The 16,912-nt window shown below is 43.4% G+C and overlaps 1 protein-coding gene across 1 annotated transcript in view; it reads left to right on the forward strand.

The window, feature by feature from the left end:
* Positions 1–16,912, forward strand: part of ANKRD31 (ankyrin repeat domain 31) — a 297,365-nt gene that overhangs the window by 256,020 nt on the left and 24,433 nt on the right. Inside the window, exon 24 of the mRNA XM_069750287.1 lies at positions 1,170–1,310. Within this exon, the coding sequence (XP_069606388.1) occupies positions 1,170–1,310 (141 nt within the window). The remainder of the gene's footprint in view (positions 1–1,169; positions 1,311–16,912) is intronic.

A 16,912-nucleotide genomic window follows, 5' to 3' on the forward strand; every position in this document is an offset into this window, starting at 1 on the left:
CAGCACTTGGTTGCTCTCCACCCAGGAATGGCGTTCTCCATATGCATCACACAGCACACTCTGGTTCCAACAGTAGAAAACTTGTTTATTAAAGATTAAATGAAGGAGATACGACTTCCTGTGCTCTCCCTAGCAAAGTCTAGTACATCAGCAGCGGCAGCTCCCATTCGACTCCTGAGAGCTAACAGTCCCTTGGTGGGCACTCTCACAGTCTTAGTGCCTGTTCCACTGCCCGAGGGTCCTGGGCAGCACTTTCTCCACTCCAGGGGTATATTCTGCTCCCAGCAGGGGAGCACATCTTGCCACAGCCCAGCCTGGCCGGGCTCTGCACTGCAGAAAGGGACTTTCTGTTCCTTTGAAGCTGCTGACCCAGCCCCCTCAATTAACCTCTTATTGTCCCTAATCTAATATATGCAATACAATGAACATATTAAAAAAATTCAAACACAGCACATCACATTAGTATAACATTAATATATCAACCTACAGGAAACTTTATAAGATAATACACGTTAATGCATAACTCACAGTTGGGGTGCCGCATGGGGGACACGTGCCCGACAAAGGAGAGAGGGAGCAACTGAGGGTCCACGCCACCTCCTTACATCCCCAACATATTTGTTAAAATAAACAGTGTTCAGTGCCTTTTTTCATTTTATAGCCTTTTGATTCATCAGTATTAAATGAACCATGACAAACAAATGTATTATTTATTTATTTAAGAAAATAGCGCATCTTTGGAACACTAAACCTAATGATGCTAAGTAAAATATTTGCATCATTGCTATTATTTCTGATTACTTTGAGTAGTCCTTTGTGGGTTTTCTAAAACATTTATGCCCGTTCTGGCAAAAAAAAGATTAAAGTATTAAAAGTATTAGTCTAAGGTATTTCTTGGCTAATCACCAGAAATTTATAAATCAAAAAAAAAAGTTTAGCTCCAAAAGCATACATTTAGGAAAAAACAAATGTCCACAAAGGTGGACAACCCCAATAATCCAAAATGTATATGATTGATCCATCCACCACAATATATTCCAGTTTCTCTTGACTTACTGTGTTATTCTGTCGAAGCGCAACGCCAAAACTTTATGGTTGTTTTCTGACTCTAAATATTTAGTTACTGCCCATGTTAACATTTATTAAGTAATGTATCCTTTGTGTTTCAGGATTCCAGCCATAAAGCTACACTGCTTTGCGATGGGCAGATAACAGATTGTTCTGGAGCTATTTTCCGAGATCCACTTCACTGGGTCAAAACTCTCTTGGGAAATAACATTGTAGTGACTTGGAAGTATATAGTTGATAAGGTTAGTAAGAGTACAGCCCGAAATACCAATGTGCTTATGGCTCTTATAAATATAAAAAACGACCAGCATGAGAACAACCCAAAAACTCTACGCAGATGATAAGAAATAAAAAAATGTATTCAAATTCACTATTAGGCACAAAAATAAAATGAAACTATGCTAATTAAAGGTCACATAAGTTCAAGCATGATACAAATGAATGTATGAACTAACAAGCTGTGCTTACCTAATAGTATACCATACACATTCTCACAATTATGCGTGAAAAAAGTGTTTGAACACAAAATTAAAATTATATATCTTGATTGAAATAATGTAAAACGACGGGGTCTGTTCCGCAGGACTGGCGCATAGCAAATGTGGTGCCAATATTCAAAAAGGGCTCTAAAAGTGAACCTGGAAATTATAGGCCAGTAAGTCTAACCTCTATTGTTGGTAAAATATTTGAAGGGTTTCTGAAGGATGTAATTCTGGATTATCTCAATGAGAATAACTGTTTAACTCCATATCAGCATGGGTTTATGAGAAATCGCTCCTGTCAAACCAATCTAATCAGTTTTTACGAAGAGGTAAGCTATACCACGGTGAGTCATTGGACGTGGTATATCTCGATTTTTCCAAAGTGTTTGATACCGGGCCGCACAAGAGGTTGGTACACAAAATGAGAATGCTTGGTCTGGAGGAAAATGTGTGTCGCTGTGACCAGTGGGGTACCGCAGGGGTCGGTATTGGGACCTGTTCTCTTCAACATATTCATTAATGATGTGGTAGAAGGTTTACACAGTAAAATATCGATATTTGCAGATGATACAAAACTATGTAAAGCAGTTAACCCCTTAGCGACCGCCGATACGCCTTTTAACGGCGGCCGCTAAGGGTACTTAAACCACAGCGCCGTTAATTAACGGCGCTGTGGAAAAAGTAAATAGCGCCCCCCAGAGTCGGATTTTCTCCGGGGTCTCGGCTGCCGGGGGTAGCCGAGACCCCAGAGAACATGATTCGGGGGGTTTTTTACCGACCCCGCTTTTGCGATCGCTGGTAATTAACCGTTTAACGGCAATCGCAAAAAAAAAAACTGCGATCTCTTTTTAATTTCTCTCTCCTATGTGATCGCACATCAGAGGACAGAGAAAAGGGGTCCCAGATAGCCCCCTGATACTCACCTATCTCCCCCGGTGCTCCTCGTGGCTCCCGGTGGGCGCCGCCATCTTCACAATGGCGGATGCATGCGCAGTGCTCCCGCCGGCCGGCATCGGGAGAAGAACATGATCGGGGTCGGTTTTACCGACCCCTGTTTTGCGATAGCCAGTAATTAACTGTTTACCGGCGACCGCAAAAAAAAACAAAAATCAAAGTGTAATTCTCTGTCCTCTGATGTGATCGCACATCAGAAGACAGAGAAATAGGGGGATTCGGGGACCCTATTATACTTACCGGTGTCCCTGGATCCTCCTGCTGCTCCTCCTGGCTGCCGGGGAAAAGAAAATGGCGGGCGCATGCGCAGTGCGCCCGCCATCTATCGCCATCTGCCGGCCGACAGGAGAAGAGCAGTTGGGACTAAAATTAGGGCTAGGGTTAGGGCTAGGGTTAGAGCTAGGGTTAGGACTAGGGCTAGGGTTAGGGTTAGAGCTAGGGTTAGGGCTAGGGTTAGAGCTAGGGTTAGGGCTAGAGTTAGGGCTAGGGTTAGGGCTAGATTTAGGGTTGGGGCTAAATTCAGGGTTAGGGTTCTTTCACACTTACGTCGGTACGGGGCCGTCGCAATGCGTCGGCCCGACATACCGACGCACGTTGTGAAAATTATGCACAACGTGGGCAGTGGATGTAGTTTTTCAACGCATCCGCTGCCCAATCTATGTCCTGGGGAGGAGGGGGGGGAGTTACGGCCACGCATGTGCGGTCAGAAATGGCGGACGCGACGTACAAAAAAACGTTACATTGAACGTTTTTTGTGCCGACGGTCCGCCAAAACACAACTGATCCAGTGCACGACGGACGCGACGTGTGGCCATCCGTCACGATCCGTAGGCAATACAAGTCTATGGGCAAAAAAACGCATCCTGCGGGCACATTTGTAGGATCCGTTTTTTGTCCAAAATGACGGATTGCGACGGATGCCAAACAACGCAAGTGTGAAAGTAGCCTTAGGGTTAGGGTTGGGGCTAAAGTTAGGGCTAGGGTTGGGGCTAAAGTTAGGGTTAGATTTGGGGTTAGGGTTTGGATTAGAGTTGGTATTAGGGTTAGGGTTGGCATTAGGGTTACGCTTGGGATTAGGGTTAGGTTTGGGATTAGGGTTAAGGTTAGGGTTGTGATTAGGGGTGTATTGGGATTAGGGTTAGGTTTGAGGTTAGGGTTGAGATTAGGATTAGGGGTGTGTTAGATTTAGGGTTTTGATTAGGGTTATGGTTAGGGTTGACATTAGGGTTGTTTTGGGGTAAGGGTTGTGATTATCGTTAGGGTTAGTGATTAGGATTATGGATCAGGTTGGGATTAGGGTTAGGGGTGTGTTGGGGTTAGGGTTGGGGCTAGAATTGGGGGGTTTCCACTGTTTAGTTACATCAGGGGGTCTCCAAACACGACAGCCAATTTTGCACTCAAAAAGTCAAATGGTGCTCCCTCCCTTCTGAGCTCTGCCGTGCGCCCAAACAGTGGGTTACCCCCACATATGGGGCATCAGCATACTCGAGATAAATTGGACAACAAATTTTTGGGTCCAATTTCTCCTGTTACCCTTGTAAAAATAAAAACTTGGGGGCTACAAAATCTTTTTTGTGGAAAAAAAAATATTTTTTTATTTTCACGACTCTGCATTCTAAACTTCTGTGAAGCACTTGGGCATTCAAAGTTCTCACCACACATCTAGATAAGTTCCTTGGGGGGTCTAGTTTCCAAAATGGGGTCACTTGTGGGGGGTTACTACTGTTTAGGTAGATCAGGGGCTCTGCAAACGCAACATAACGCCCACAGACCATTCTATCTAAGTCTGCATTCCAAAACAGCGCTCCTTCCCTTCCGAGCTCTGCCGTGCGCCCAAACAGTGGTTTACCCCCACATATGGCACATCAGTGTACTCGGGATAAATTGGACAACAACTTGTGTGGTCCAATTTCTCCTGTTACCCTTGTGAAAATAAAAATTTGGGGGCAAAAACATCATTTTTGTAGAAAAAATGCGATTTTTTTTTTTTTATTTTCACGGCTCAACGTTATAAACTTCTGTGAAGCACATGGGGTTCAAAGTGCTCACCACACATCTAGATAAGTTCCTTAAGGGGTCTAGTTTCCAAAATGGTGTCACTTGTGGGGGGTTTCCACTGTTTAGGCACATCAGGGGCTCTCCAAACGCGACATGGCGTCCGATCTCAATTCCAGACAATTCTACATTGAAAAAGTAAAACGGCACTCCTTCTCTTCCAAGCTCTGCGGTGCGCCCAAACAGTGGTTTACCCTCACATATGGGGTATCGACGTATTCAGGAGAAATTGCACAACAACTTTTGTGGTCTAATTTCTCCTGTTACCCTTGTGAAAATAAAAATTTGGGGGCAAAAAGATCATTTTTGTGTAAACAAATGCGATTTTTTTATTTTTACGGCTCTACGTTATAAACTTCTGTGAAGCTCTTGGGGGTTCAAAGTGCTCACCACAAATCTAGATAAGTTCCTTAAGGGGTCTAGTTTACAAAATGGTGTCACTTGTGGGGGGTTTCCACTGTTTAGGCACATCAGGGGCTCTCCAAACGCGACATGGCGACCAATCTCAATTCATGCCAATTCTACATTGAAAAAGTAAAACGGCGCTCCTTCACTTCCAAGCTCTGCGGTGCGCCCAAACAGTGGTTTACCCCCACATATGGGGTATTGGCGTATTCAGGAGAAATTGCATAACAAAATTTATGGTTACATTTCTGTTTTTACACTTGTGAAAATAAAAAAAATGGTTCTGAATTAAAATGTTTGCAAAAAAAAGTTAAATGTTCATTTTTTCCTTCCACATTGTTTCAGTTCCTGTGAAGCACGTAAAGGGTTAATAAACTTCTTGAATGTGGTTTTGAGAACCTTGAGGGGTGTAGTTTTTAGAATGGTGTCACACTTTGTTATTTTCTATCATATAGACCCCTCAAAATGACTTCAAATGTGATGTGGCCCCTAAAAAAAAAGGTGTAAAAATGAGAAATTGCTGGTCAACTTTTAACCCTTATAACTCCCTAACAAAAAAAAATGTTGTTTCCAAAATTGTGCTGATGTAAAGTAGACATGTGGGAAATGTTATTTATTAACTATTTTTCATGACATATCTCTCTGATTTAAGGGCATAAAAATACAAAGTTTGAAAATTGCAAAATTTTAAAAATTTTCGCCATATTTCCGTTTTTTTCATAAATAATCGCTAGTAATATCGAAGAAATGTTACCACTAACATGAAGTACAATATGTCATGAAAAAACAGTCTCAGAATCAGCGGGATCCGTTGAAGCATTCCAGAGTTATAAGCTCATAAAGTGACAGTGGTCAGAATTGCAAAAATTGGCTCGGTCATTAAGTACCAAATTGGCTCTGTCACTAAGGGGTTAAACCCCACCATAATGCACATTTATATAGAGTTGATTGCACAGATCAGACGCCACCATGTTATAAAAGTAGCCAGCATTCTAAAGATTTAGAAAGGTTCATATTGCCTAAATGTAGAAAGTGTGGCTGGTTCAGAGATGATGACCACACGCTGCCACTCCTTACCCCAGGGGCCTACTATCCCCAACCACATGATGGGACTAGTGACTGGAGAACAATAGCTTGAGGCTCCTGAGACACTAACAAGAGTAATGGAATGATTGCTTTTTCAGACTACTAATCTCGGGTTTGGCCTTATGTATGCATATTATCCAGCCCACACATCTTCTTCCGCTTAAGGCCCCTTCACATTAAGCGACGCTGCAGCGATACCGATAACGATTCGGATCGCTGCAGCGTCGCTGTTTGGTCGCTGGAGAGCTGTCACACAGACCGCTCTCCAGCGACCAACGATGCCGGTAACCAGGGTAAACATCGGGTAACTAAGCGCAGGGCCGCGCTTAGTAACCCGATGTTTACCCTGGTTACCATGCTAAAAGTAAAAAAAAACAAACAGTACATACTTACCTACAGCCGTCTGTCCTCCAGCGCTGCGCTCTGCTTCTCTGCTCTCCTCCTGTACTGTCTGGGAGCCGGAAAGCAGAGCGGTGACGTCACCGCTCTGCTTTCCGGCTCACAGCCAGTGCAGGAGGAGAGCAGAGCACAGCGCTGGAGGACAGACAGCGGTAGGTAAGTATCTAGTGTTTGTTTTTTTTAACTTTTAGCATGGTAACCAGGGTAAACATCGGGTTACTAAGCGCGGCCCTGCGCTTAGTTACCCGATGTTTACCCTGGTTACCAGTGAAGACATCGCTGGATCGGTGTCACACACGCCGATCCAGCGATGTCTCCAGGGAGTCCAGCGACGAAATAAAGTTCTGGACTTTGTTCAGCGACCAACGATCTCCCAGCAGGGGCCTGATCGTTGGTCGCTGTCACACAGAACGATTTCATTAACGATATCGTTGCTACGTCACAAATAGCAACGATATCGTTAACAATATCGTTATGTGTGAAGGTACCTTTACTGTCACTGAATGGAAACATTGATTCCTGAGGCTGAACACTTTCCAAGAGAGATTTGGGCAGCTTAAACTGACCAGCAAGCAAATCTCTAATAAAACGCAACAATAAGTTCAACGTAAACAATGCTCCGTGCTGGAAAAAGTCCACATCTCTTAGAGTCGTGGACTCCGCTTTACGTCCATTGGTCCAGTAGTCTTTAGTTTGTGGCCAGCTCCTCACACTGCTGACATTCATATGAGCGCTTATTTTTTGTGTGACAAGATGACATTTTTATTGGTGCTATTTTTGGGCGCTTTATATTTTTTTATCGCTTTCTATTCCGATTTTTGGGAGGCAGAATAAACAAACCAAAAATTCAGGAATTGTTTTTTTTTGTTGTTTTTTTTTATGCCATTCCCCTTGTTGTAAAATTGATAAGACAGCTTTATTCCTTGGGTCAGTACGATTCCAATTTTGTATAATTTTTTGTGTTTTGGCTCTTTAACACAATAACTATTTTTTAGAAAAACATTAAGCTACTTACTGGTAGCGGCATTTTTCGGAGGCCCATGACAGCACTACGAGAGAGGGGATCCGCCCTTAAGGAACAGGAAACCTACAGATACAAAAAGGGCGGCACCTCTCCCATGCATCAGTTGTATTTCAGAGCCTGAGAGGACTACCGCGGTTAGTGGTACACAAATATACATTATATACAGTTTGAAAAATATCCTATTAATTTGTAACTAGACACCACACGTGGGATTTATATATCTCATTATATACATATATACATTTTAGGAAGTGCAACCCCCACGTGAATAGGGAGGGAACTAAGGGTGCTGTCATGGGCCTCCGAAAAATGCCGCTACCAGTAAGTAGCTTAATGCTTTATTCGGACTCCCATGACAGCACTACAAGAGATTTACAGAGATGTAAGCTACCCTAGGGAGGGACTATAGCTTGTAGCACCCTTAACCTGAAGGTGAGATCAGAGGAGGACCCCAAATCCAACCGATAGTGCTTAAAGAATGTGGAAAGGGATGACCATGTGGCCGCCTTACATATTTGTTCTACTGATACTCCAGATCTTTCTGCCCAGGATGACGCCATGGCCCGGGTGGAATGTGCCTTTAGATTCTGCGGAGCTGACCCCCCCACCTGCTGTATAAGCCAGAGAAATAGTCTCCCTAATCCATTTAGCTAGTGAATATTTCTATACTCTACACCCTTTCCTTGGACCTTGGCAGAAAAGAAGCAGTACCTCATCTTTCTTCCAATCATTGGTGACTGAGATATACTGTAGAATAGATCTCCTAACATCTAACATATGAAGCTCCTGCTCTTTAGGATTAGAAGGATTAGGAATAAAAGATGGCAAAACTATCTCCTGCAATCTATGAAATTGTGTCGCTAGCTACCTTCGGCAGATATGCTGGGTCTGGCCTAAGGACTACCCTGTCTGACAAGATTTCTGTGTATGGGGGAAGTCTGGAAAGTGCCTGGATATCCCCTATCCTGCGAGCCGAGGTTATAGCAATCAAGAAGGCGGTCTTAAGTGTCAACATTTTGATCGAGGCATCTTGTAGAGGTTCAAAGGGGGGTTTTGTTAGAGAGGACAGAACTAAATTTAGATCCCACAGAAATTTAGATCCCACAGTTCTGTCTTTATGTACTGGTCTAGTTCTACTAACTGCCTTAATAAATCTCGCTATCCAATAGTTGTTTGCTATATTACAGGAAAACAGGGCACCCAGGGCTGAGACCTGTACTCTAACGGTACTAGTAGAAAGTTTTAACTCAAACCCCTTCTGCAGAAACTCTAAAATTTGTTGTATCGGCACCCCTTCTTGGATATTAAACTTTGAACAGGTCAAGAACTTCCTCCAGGTCCTAGAGTAGATTTTCGTAGTTATTTGCTTTCTACTCTTTAGGAGAGTTTCTACTAAGTTTGGAGAGAAGCCTTTATCTACTAACAGTGACCGTTCAAACTCCACGCCGTTAAATGGAGCGCTGCCACTTGTGGATGGGAGATCGGTCCCTGAGAAAGCAAGTTCGGGATCTCTGGCAGTACCCAGGGAACCGATACGGACATTGTCCTGAGCCAGGCAAACCAGGTTATTCTGGGCCAAAAGGGGGCGATAAAGATGACTTTTGCTCGATGACTTTTGCTCGATGACTTTTGCTCGTTTATCTAGCCACCACCTAAGGGAATCCAATGTTATTGACCCCAACGTTAAATTCCCATTTAACGCGCCTTCCAAGGCTCTGTCATGGAACAAGACTTCTTTTTGTAGGGATCTGGTATGAAACTGAGCCCATTTAACTGCTGGAATGCAAATGTGAGTGACCCGAGTAGGGACATTGCTTGCCGAGGCATCATGGAGGGTGTCTTAATTGCTTTTAATACATAATTCTGAATCTGTTCTATTTTTTCTATAGAGAGAAGACACTGTTGTGTTTCTGAATGCAACATTAATCCCAGGAATTTTTGAATATTTAGGAGCTGTAACTTAGATTTTTCGAAGTTTATGATCCAACCCAGGTGTTCTAGTTTAGCTTAAGTAATCTCCCATTGTGACAGACAGTGATTTACCGAATTTCCTACAATAAGGAAATCATCTAAGTAGGGGATTATAAGGATATTTGATTCCCTTAAATGTGCCATGACTTCAGCGATTATTTTAGTGAACACACTAGGAGCAGAAGTTATCCCGAAGGGGAGTGCCCTGAACTGAAAATGTTGAATCCTTCCCCCCATTAGCACTGCTACCCTCAGGTACTGTTGGAAATCCGCATGAATGGGTACATGATAGTAGGCACCTTTCAAATCTACTACTACCATAAAACAGTTGTTGAAAAGCATTTTTGTCGAATTCATGGATTCCATTTTGAAAGCATGTTTGATCAAAAATTTATTGAGACCCTTAAGATTTATAAATAGTTCTATAAGTCTTAACAGGTTTCTGGATCAGGAATAGGGGAGAGTAAAACCCTTTCCCTGTCTGAGAATATGGAACTTCTACCAGAACGTTTTTAGAGCAAAGAGTCCTCACTTCCTCTTCTAAGGCAAATTGTTCAGTGGGAGATGAGCACCAGGGGGTTAACTTGAATTTATCCCGTGGAGTATGAATAAATTCGAGTTTGAGACCATGGGAAATAGTGTCTTGTATCCAAACACTGTTTGTGATCCTCGACCATTCTGCCGAGAAATGCAACAGTCTCCCTCCCACCGGGATTGCTAGTCATTGATCCTGTTTTTTGCTTTCTGTCGGGGTACGGCGAAACATGAGACCTGTACCTCGTTTTCGCTTATTATCCCATCTGGAACGATCCCTACCCAGTGAGAGAGTGCGCTTCCCTCCCCGATTGAACCTTCTCTTGTTGAAGGGACGACGATATGATCCGAATAAATTGGGAAATTTTTTCTTGTCATCTCCCGCTTTCTCCAGGAGTTCATCCAGGGTGGGCCCAAATAAATATTCACCTTTACAAGGGATAGCGCAGAGCTTTGCTTTCACCTGCATATCCCCGGGCCAGCATTTCAACCATAGGGCTCTTCTTGCAGCATTAGAGAGTCCTGCTGCTCTAGCTGCCAACTTAACGGAGTCAATTGAAGCATCCGATAAGAAAGCCGCCCCCTCCTGGATTACTGGTAATGCTGTGAGTATAGAGTCTCTAGAGGCCCCCTGTCTTAATTGGGTCTCTAACTGGTCCAGCCAAACCATCATCGACCTTGCCGTACAGGTTGACGCCACCGCTGGTCTTAAGGAGCCGGCCACCATTTCCCAGGTACCCTTTAGGAAGGTATCCACCTTTCTATCCAGGGGGTCTTTAAGTGTTCCCATATCTTCAAATGGGAGAGAGGATCGCTTTGCTACTTTGGCAATTGCCGCATCCAGTTTAGGGGCTTTCTCCCAATTGTTGACTGCTGGGTCATCAAAAGGATATCTACGCTTCTGCACTCGCGGTAAAGGCCCTTTCTTCTCAGGTTTTTTCCACTCTTTGTTAATAAGCTCTTGTATTTTCTCATTCAGAGGGAAAACTCTACGCCTCCTTTGCTCTAGTCCACTGAACATCATCTGTTCTTTGGACAGCTGAGGCTTGGGCTCCGTTATACCCATAGTGCCTCTGACTGCCTTTATTAATTTATCTACCCTCTCTATGGGTAAACAAAAACGAGCAGCGTCTTCTTCCGAAGAGGAGGATGATGCTGCTGAATCGTCTGAGACTCCGCTCTTGTCCTTATCCTCAGATGAATCGGATGTCCACTGAGTTTTCTGCTTAGAGTCTCCTGCTTGTGAAAGGTTCTTAATGGACTGTCTGACCTCCATTCTAACCATTTCTTTCAGACTGGCCGCAATAGAAGAGGATTCTTCTGCTACCTGAGGGGGTAAGTAAGGCAGACTAGTCTATGAGATCTAAATGCCATATCCCCTCCCCTCTTTCCAAGACCTCCCCCCCCCCCCGCAGCTGTAGGTAATCACCCGAGGTCCTGAGGGAGAGTGGCATGCAATCTCCGGTGGGCGCTGCCATCTTGGAGCCCCCGCGCTTGCGCAGGAGCCCCGTGGCCCGGAAATCGTTGTTGGCTCCGCTTTCCGACATCACCACAGCTCACAGCGCTTCCTGTTAGCGCTGCAACCATCGTGGAACGCCGAGGACAGCCAGCTGCACTCCGGCCGGTGCCACCTAGACACTGCCGCCTCCCAGAGCCCCACAGCACACGAGGGAGGACCCGATATACTTACCGCACGCTGGCTCCGGAGACAGGACACCCCCTGGTGACCGCTCCTTGCTGATTAGGCCTCCGCCGTGCAGCCCTGCCAGGGCCACCGTGACCACATCAGGTACCCCGCACCGGCCGAGGTAGGAGACCCCCACGCTACCTGAATCGGCCGGCCGGCCTGGAATTCCTGTAGAAAATCTTCTGTAGGATCCAGTCCCTTCAGGAACAGGAAACCAACTGATGCATGGGAGAGGTGCCGCCCTGTAGGTTTCCTGTTCCTTAAGGGCGGATCCCCTCTCTCGTAGTGCTGTCATGGGAGTCCGAATAAAAAACATTTTTGCATATCTACATTCTAACTATTATTTCTCTGCTGACAGGCAGCTTTATGGCATCTTCTTTTTAGCTGGACATGATGGCGTTTTCAGCTATACTATTTTTATTTACATTTGACTTTTTGATAATGTTTTATTCTTTTTGTTTGGTGGCATGATGAAAAAGCATAATTTTTTGCTTTTTTATGGTGTTCACTGAAGGGCTTAACTAGTGTGACAGTCTTATATTTGGTATAACTGCGTCCATAACTATATCTACTATATAAAGCTGAATGTGTGTGTGTGTATGTGTGTATGTCCGGGATTGGCATCTACACCGTCGCAGCTACAGCCACAAAATTTTGCACAGTCACACGTCTGGACCCCGAGAGCGTCATAGGCTATATTGTGAGGTGAAATTTTAACCCCGCGCATTCCAATTCACCAAACAATTTTGCCCCTATCTACATAATGGGGAAAAAGTGAAATGAAAAGTGTTGGAGGCGTCGCAGCTACAGCCACAAAATTTTGCACAGTCACACGTCTGGACCCTGAGAGCGTCATAGGCTATGTTGTGAGGTGAAATTTTAACTCCGCGCTTTCCAATTCACCAAACTATTTTTCCCCTATCTACATAATGGGGAAAAGTGAAAGGAAAAGTGTTGGAGGCAAATTGACAGCTGCCAGATGTGAACAAGGGGGACTTAAAGAATGAGAGCGATGGCGCCAAAGAGTATATACCGTACAGTTGCTAAGGTGGGGCCCCGACATGAGATACTCACCACACATGGGGATATGGACACACACACAAAATGCGCCACACACTACCACGTGCTTGAACACATATACCACCCTCAGCACACATTTCACCACACATACACCAACCTCGCCACATAAAAGTCAAAACACAAAAGTCGCCGCTCAAAACTCGCACAAAATTTGCAACACATGCAAAAGTTGCCTCACACAAAACTTGCACATACTCAAAAAGCACCAGACATAAAACTCGCCATGCGCAAAACTTGCTGCACACAACTTGCTACACTAACCTGTCACATGCAACTCGACACACAAAAAGTTGCTACACGCATGTTGCCACACAAAACTCATCTCACAAAAGTCGCTACATGCATGTCGCCACACGCAACTCAACACACACAACTTGACAAACGAAACTCGCCCTAAAACACACACAAGTCTGGTATTATCCTTCCAAAATAAAAATCTGATTAATAAGCAGACAAACTACAAGAGCAACAAATGTACCATATAGGAAATACAGCAGCTGTCAGTCACATGACCTGTCTATTATGTGTATGTGTGAGCTAATATATACTGCCAGGGGGAGGGCTTCCTGTTGGCTGGAGATTTATCAGGCTGCCAATTTATCTTACAAATACTGAGGTAAAAATACTGCGCAAATAACGTGTTAACGAGGTCTAATACAGGAGATCACACAGGTATATACTATATACAGGGGAGATGACACACAGATATATACTATATACAGGAGAGATGACACAGGTATATACTATATAGAGGAGGAGATGACATACAGGTACATACTATATACAGGAGGAGATGACATACAGGTATATACTATATACAGGAGGAGATGACACAGGTATATACTATATACAGGAGCAGATTACCTACAGGTATATACTATATACAGGAGGAGATGACATACAGGTATATGCTATATATAGAAGATGACATACAGGTATATACTATATACAGGAAGAGATGACACACAGATATATACTATATACAGGGGAGATGACACACAGGTATATACTATATACAGGAGGAGATGACATACAGGTATATACTATATATAGAAGGAGATGACATACAGGTATATACTATATATAGGAGGAGATGACATACAGGTATATACTATATATAGGAGGAGATGACATACAGGTATATACTATATACAGGGGAGATGACACACAGCAGGTATATACTATATACAGGGGAGATGACATACAGGTATATACTATATACAGGAGATGACATACAGGTGTATACTATATATAAGGGAGATGACAAACATGTATATACTGAGGTGAAAATGAGAGGTGTGAAGTGAAAATGAAAAGGTGTGAGTGCAAAATGAGAGGAGTGAGGGAAAATAGTGGAGTGATCGGAAAATGACAGATGTGAGGTCGAAATGACAAGTGTTAGGGGGGAATGAGAGGAGTGAGGGAGAAAATGAGAGGTGTGAGGGAGAAAATGAGAGATGTGAGGGGGAAAATTGAAGATGTGATTGGGAAAATGAGAGGCGTGATGGGAAAATAAGAGAAGTGACGTGCTATAACTAACCACAGATATTTACTATGCCCAGGCAACGCCGGGCTCTTCAGCTAGTATATTATAAGTCCTGTCACTGGTTTACTGCTACAGAAATTGGTCAAAAGACTGCGGTGTCTAATTTTACAAACTCCTGCACTGATTATTAGCACTTTACCATCATATTAAACAGTGCACATTTATGCTAGCAGCGCAGGGGTTAATCTGTTCAGTTGAGAGCTCCTGGAACATCCCTGTTTTGATTGTCTCATCTGTTCAGTGTTGGCCACTGCTAAAAATAATTGCCAGTGTAAGTTTCATACTGCCTGGTTCAGGAGCTGTAGGTGTTGGTTGTTTTCCTTTACTTCCCGGTGTTCTACTCTCTTGTTTGTGAGTGCATATTTGTATGATTGGTATTTATGTATCCCTGTATGTCTTCACTTGTTAGTCTGGTGTCTGTTCTTATACACTACAACTCCTTACTTTCTTGGGTGGGGGAGGGGATAGATAAGAGCTGATTTAGGAGCTTAGCAAGGCACATGGCAAGAGGCTTTTTCACCATCAAAAGTAATCTGGGGCGCCCCTAGCTTTAGGAATAATGAAGGAGCCCCTAGCCCCGGGATATCCTGCAACAGTGCCATGACATGCACATTTTTGTTTATTTTTGTTTTACATAAATGTATGTATTTATTGGTATAATATATTTATATTTTTTTTATTTTGTAATTTTTTTTGTATATTTACAAGTTTTTTTTTTTTTTCACTCTGTGGGAGTTTAACTTTCATTTTTCTGATCAGTGATATAATGCATTTATAGACATATGGTCATAATTGTTGGTACCCCTCATTTAATGACAGAAAGACCCACAATGGTCATGGAAATAACTTGAATCTGACAAAAGTAATAATAAATAAAAAAAAATCTATGAAACTGGACAAATGAAAGTCAGACATGGCTTTTCGACCATGCTTCCACTGAATTTAAAAAAAAAAATAAAACTCATGAAATAGGCCTGGACAGAAATGATGGTACCCTTATCTTAATATTTTGTTGCACAACTTTTTGAGGCAATCACTGCAATCAAGCAATTCCTGTAACTGTCAATGAGACATCTGCACCTCTCGGCAAGTATTTTGGCCCACTCCTCAAGAGCAAACTGCTCTAGTTGTCTCGTGTTTGAAGGTTGCCTTTTCCAGACAGCATGTTTCAGCTCTTTCCAAAGATGCTCAATAGCATTTAGCTCAGGGCTCATAGAAGGCCACTGCAGAATATTCCAATGTTTTCCTCTTAGCCATTCTTGGGTGTTTTTAGCTGTGTGTTCCGAGTCATTATCCTGTTGCAAGACCCATGACCTGCGACTGAGATCAAGCTTTCTGACACTGGGCAGCACATTTCCCTCTAGAGTCCCTTAATAGTCTTGAGATATCATTGTACCCTGCACAGATTCTAGACACCCTGTGCCAGATGCAGCAAAGCAGCTTCAGAACATAACCAAGCCTCCTCCATGTTTCACAGTAGGGACAGTGTTCTTTTCTTGATGTGCTTCATTTTTCTGTCTGTGAACATAGAGCTGATGTGCCTGGCCAAAAAGTTCCATTTTTGTCTTGTCTGTCCATAGGACATTCTCCCAGAAGCTTTATGGCTTGTCAGCATGTAGTTTGGCAAATTCCAGTCTGGCTTTTTTATGATTTTTTTTCAACAATGGTGTCCTCCTTGGTCGTCTCCCATAAAGTCCACTTTGGCTCATACAACAACGGATGGTGCGATCTGGCACTGATGTTCCTTGACCTTGAAGTTCACTTTTAATCTATTCAGAAGTTTTTATGGGCTCTTTTGTTACCATTCGTATTTTCCGTTTCTTTGATTTGTCATCAATTTTCCTCCTGTGGCTACGTCCAGGGAGGTTGGCTACAGTCATATGGATCTTAAATTTCTAAATAATATGTGCAACTGTAGTCACAAGTACATCAAGCTGCTTGGAGATGGTCTTATAACTTTTACCTTCAACATGTTTGCCTATAATTTTCTTTCTAGTCTCCTGAGACAACTCTTTGCTTTGCTTCCACTGGTCCATGTTGAGTGTGATACACACCATGTCACCAAACAGCACAGTGAGTATCTGTAGCCCTATATTATTATTATTATTTATTGTTATAGCGCCATTTATTCCATGGCGCTTTACATGTGAGGAGGGGTATACATAATGAAAACAAGTACAATAATCTTAAACAATACAAGTCATAACTGGTACAGGAGGAATGAGGACCCTGCCCGCGAAGGCTCACAATCTACAAGGGATGGGTGAGAATACAGTAGGTTAGGGTAGAGATGGTCATGCAGCGGTTTGGTTGATCGGTGGTAGCTGCAGGTTGTAGGCTTGTCTGAAGAGGTGGGTCTTCAGGTTCTTTTTGAAGGTTTCGATGGTAGGCAAGAGTCTGATGTGTTGTGGTAGAGGGTTCCAGAGTAGGGGTGATACGCGAGAGAAATCTTGCATACGATTGTGGGAAGAGGAGATAAGAGGGGAGTAGAGTAGGAGATCTTGTGAGGATCGGAGGTTGCGGGTAGGTAAGTACCGGGAGACGAGGTCACAGATGTATGGAGGCCCACTCACCTTTTGTCACATTATTTTCAGGGGTACCCCTATTTATGTCCAGGTCTA

The sequence above is a fragment of the Ranitomeya imitator genome, chromosome 1 (genome assembly GCF_032444005.1).
Source record: "Ranitomeya imitator isolate aRanImi1 chromosome 1, aRanImi1.pri, whole genome shotgun sequence".
NCBI lineage: Eukaryota > Metazoa > Chordata > Amphibia > Anura > Dendrobatidae > Ranitomeya > Ranitomeya imitator.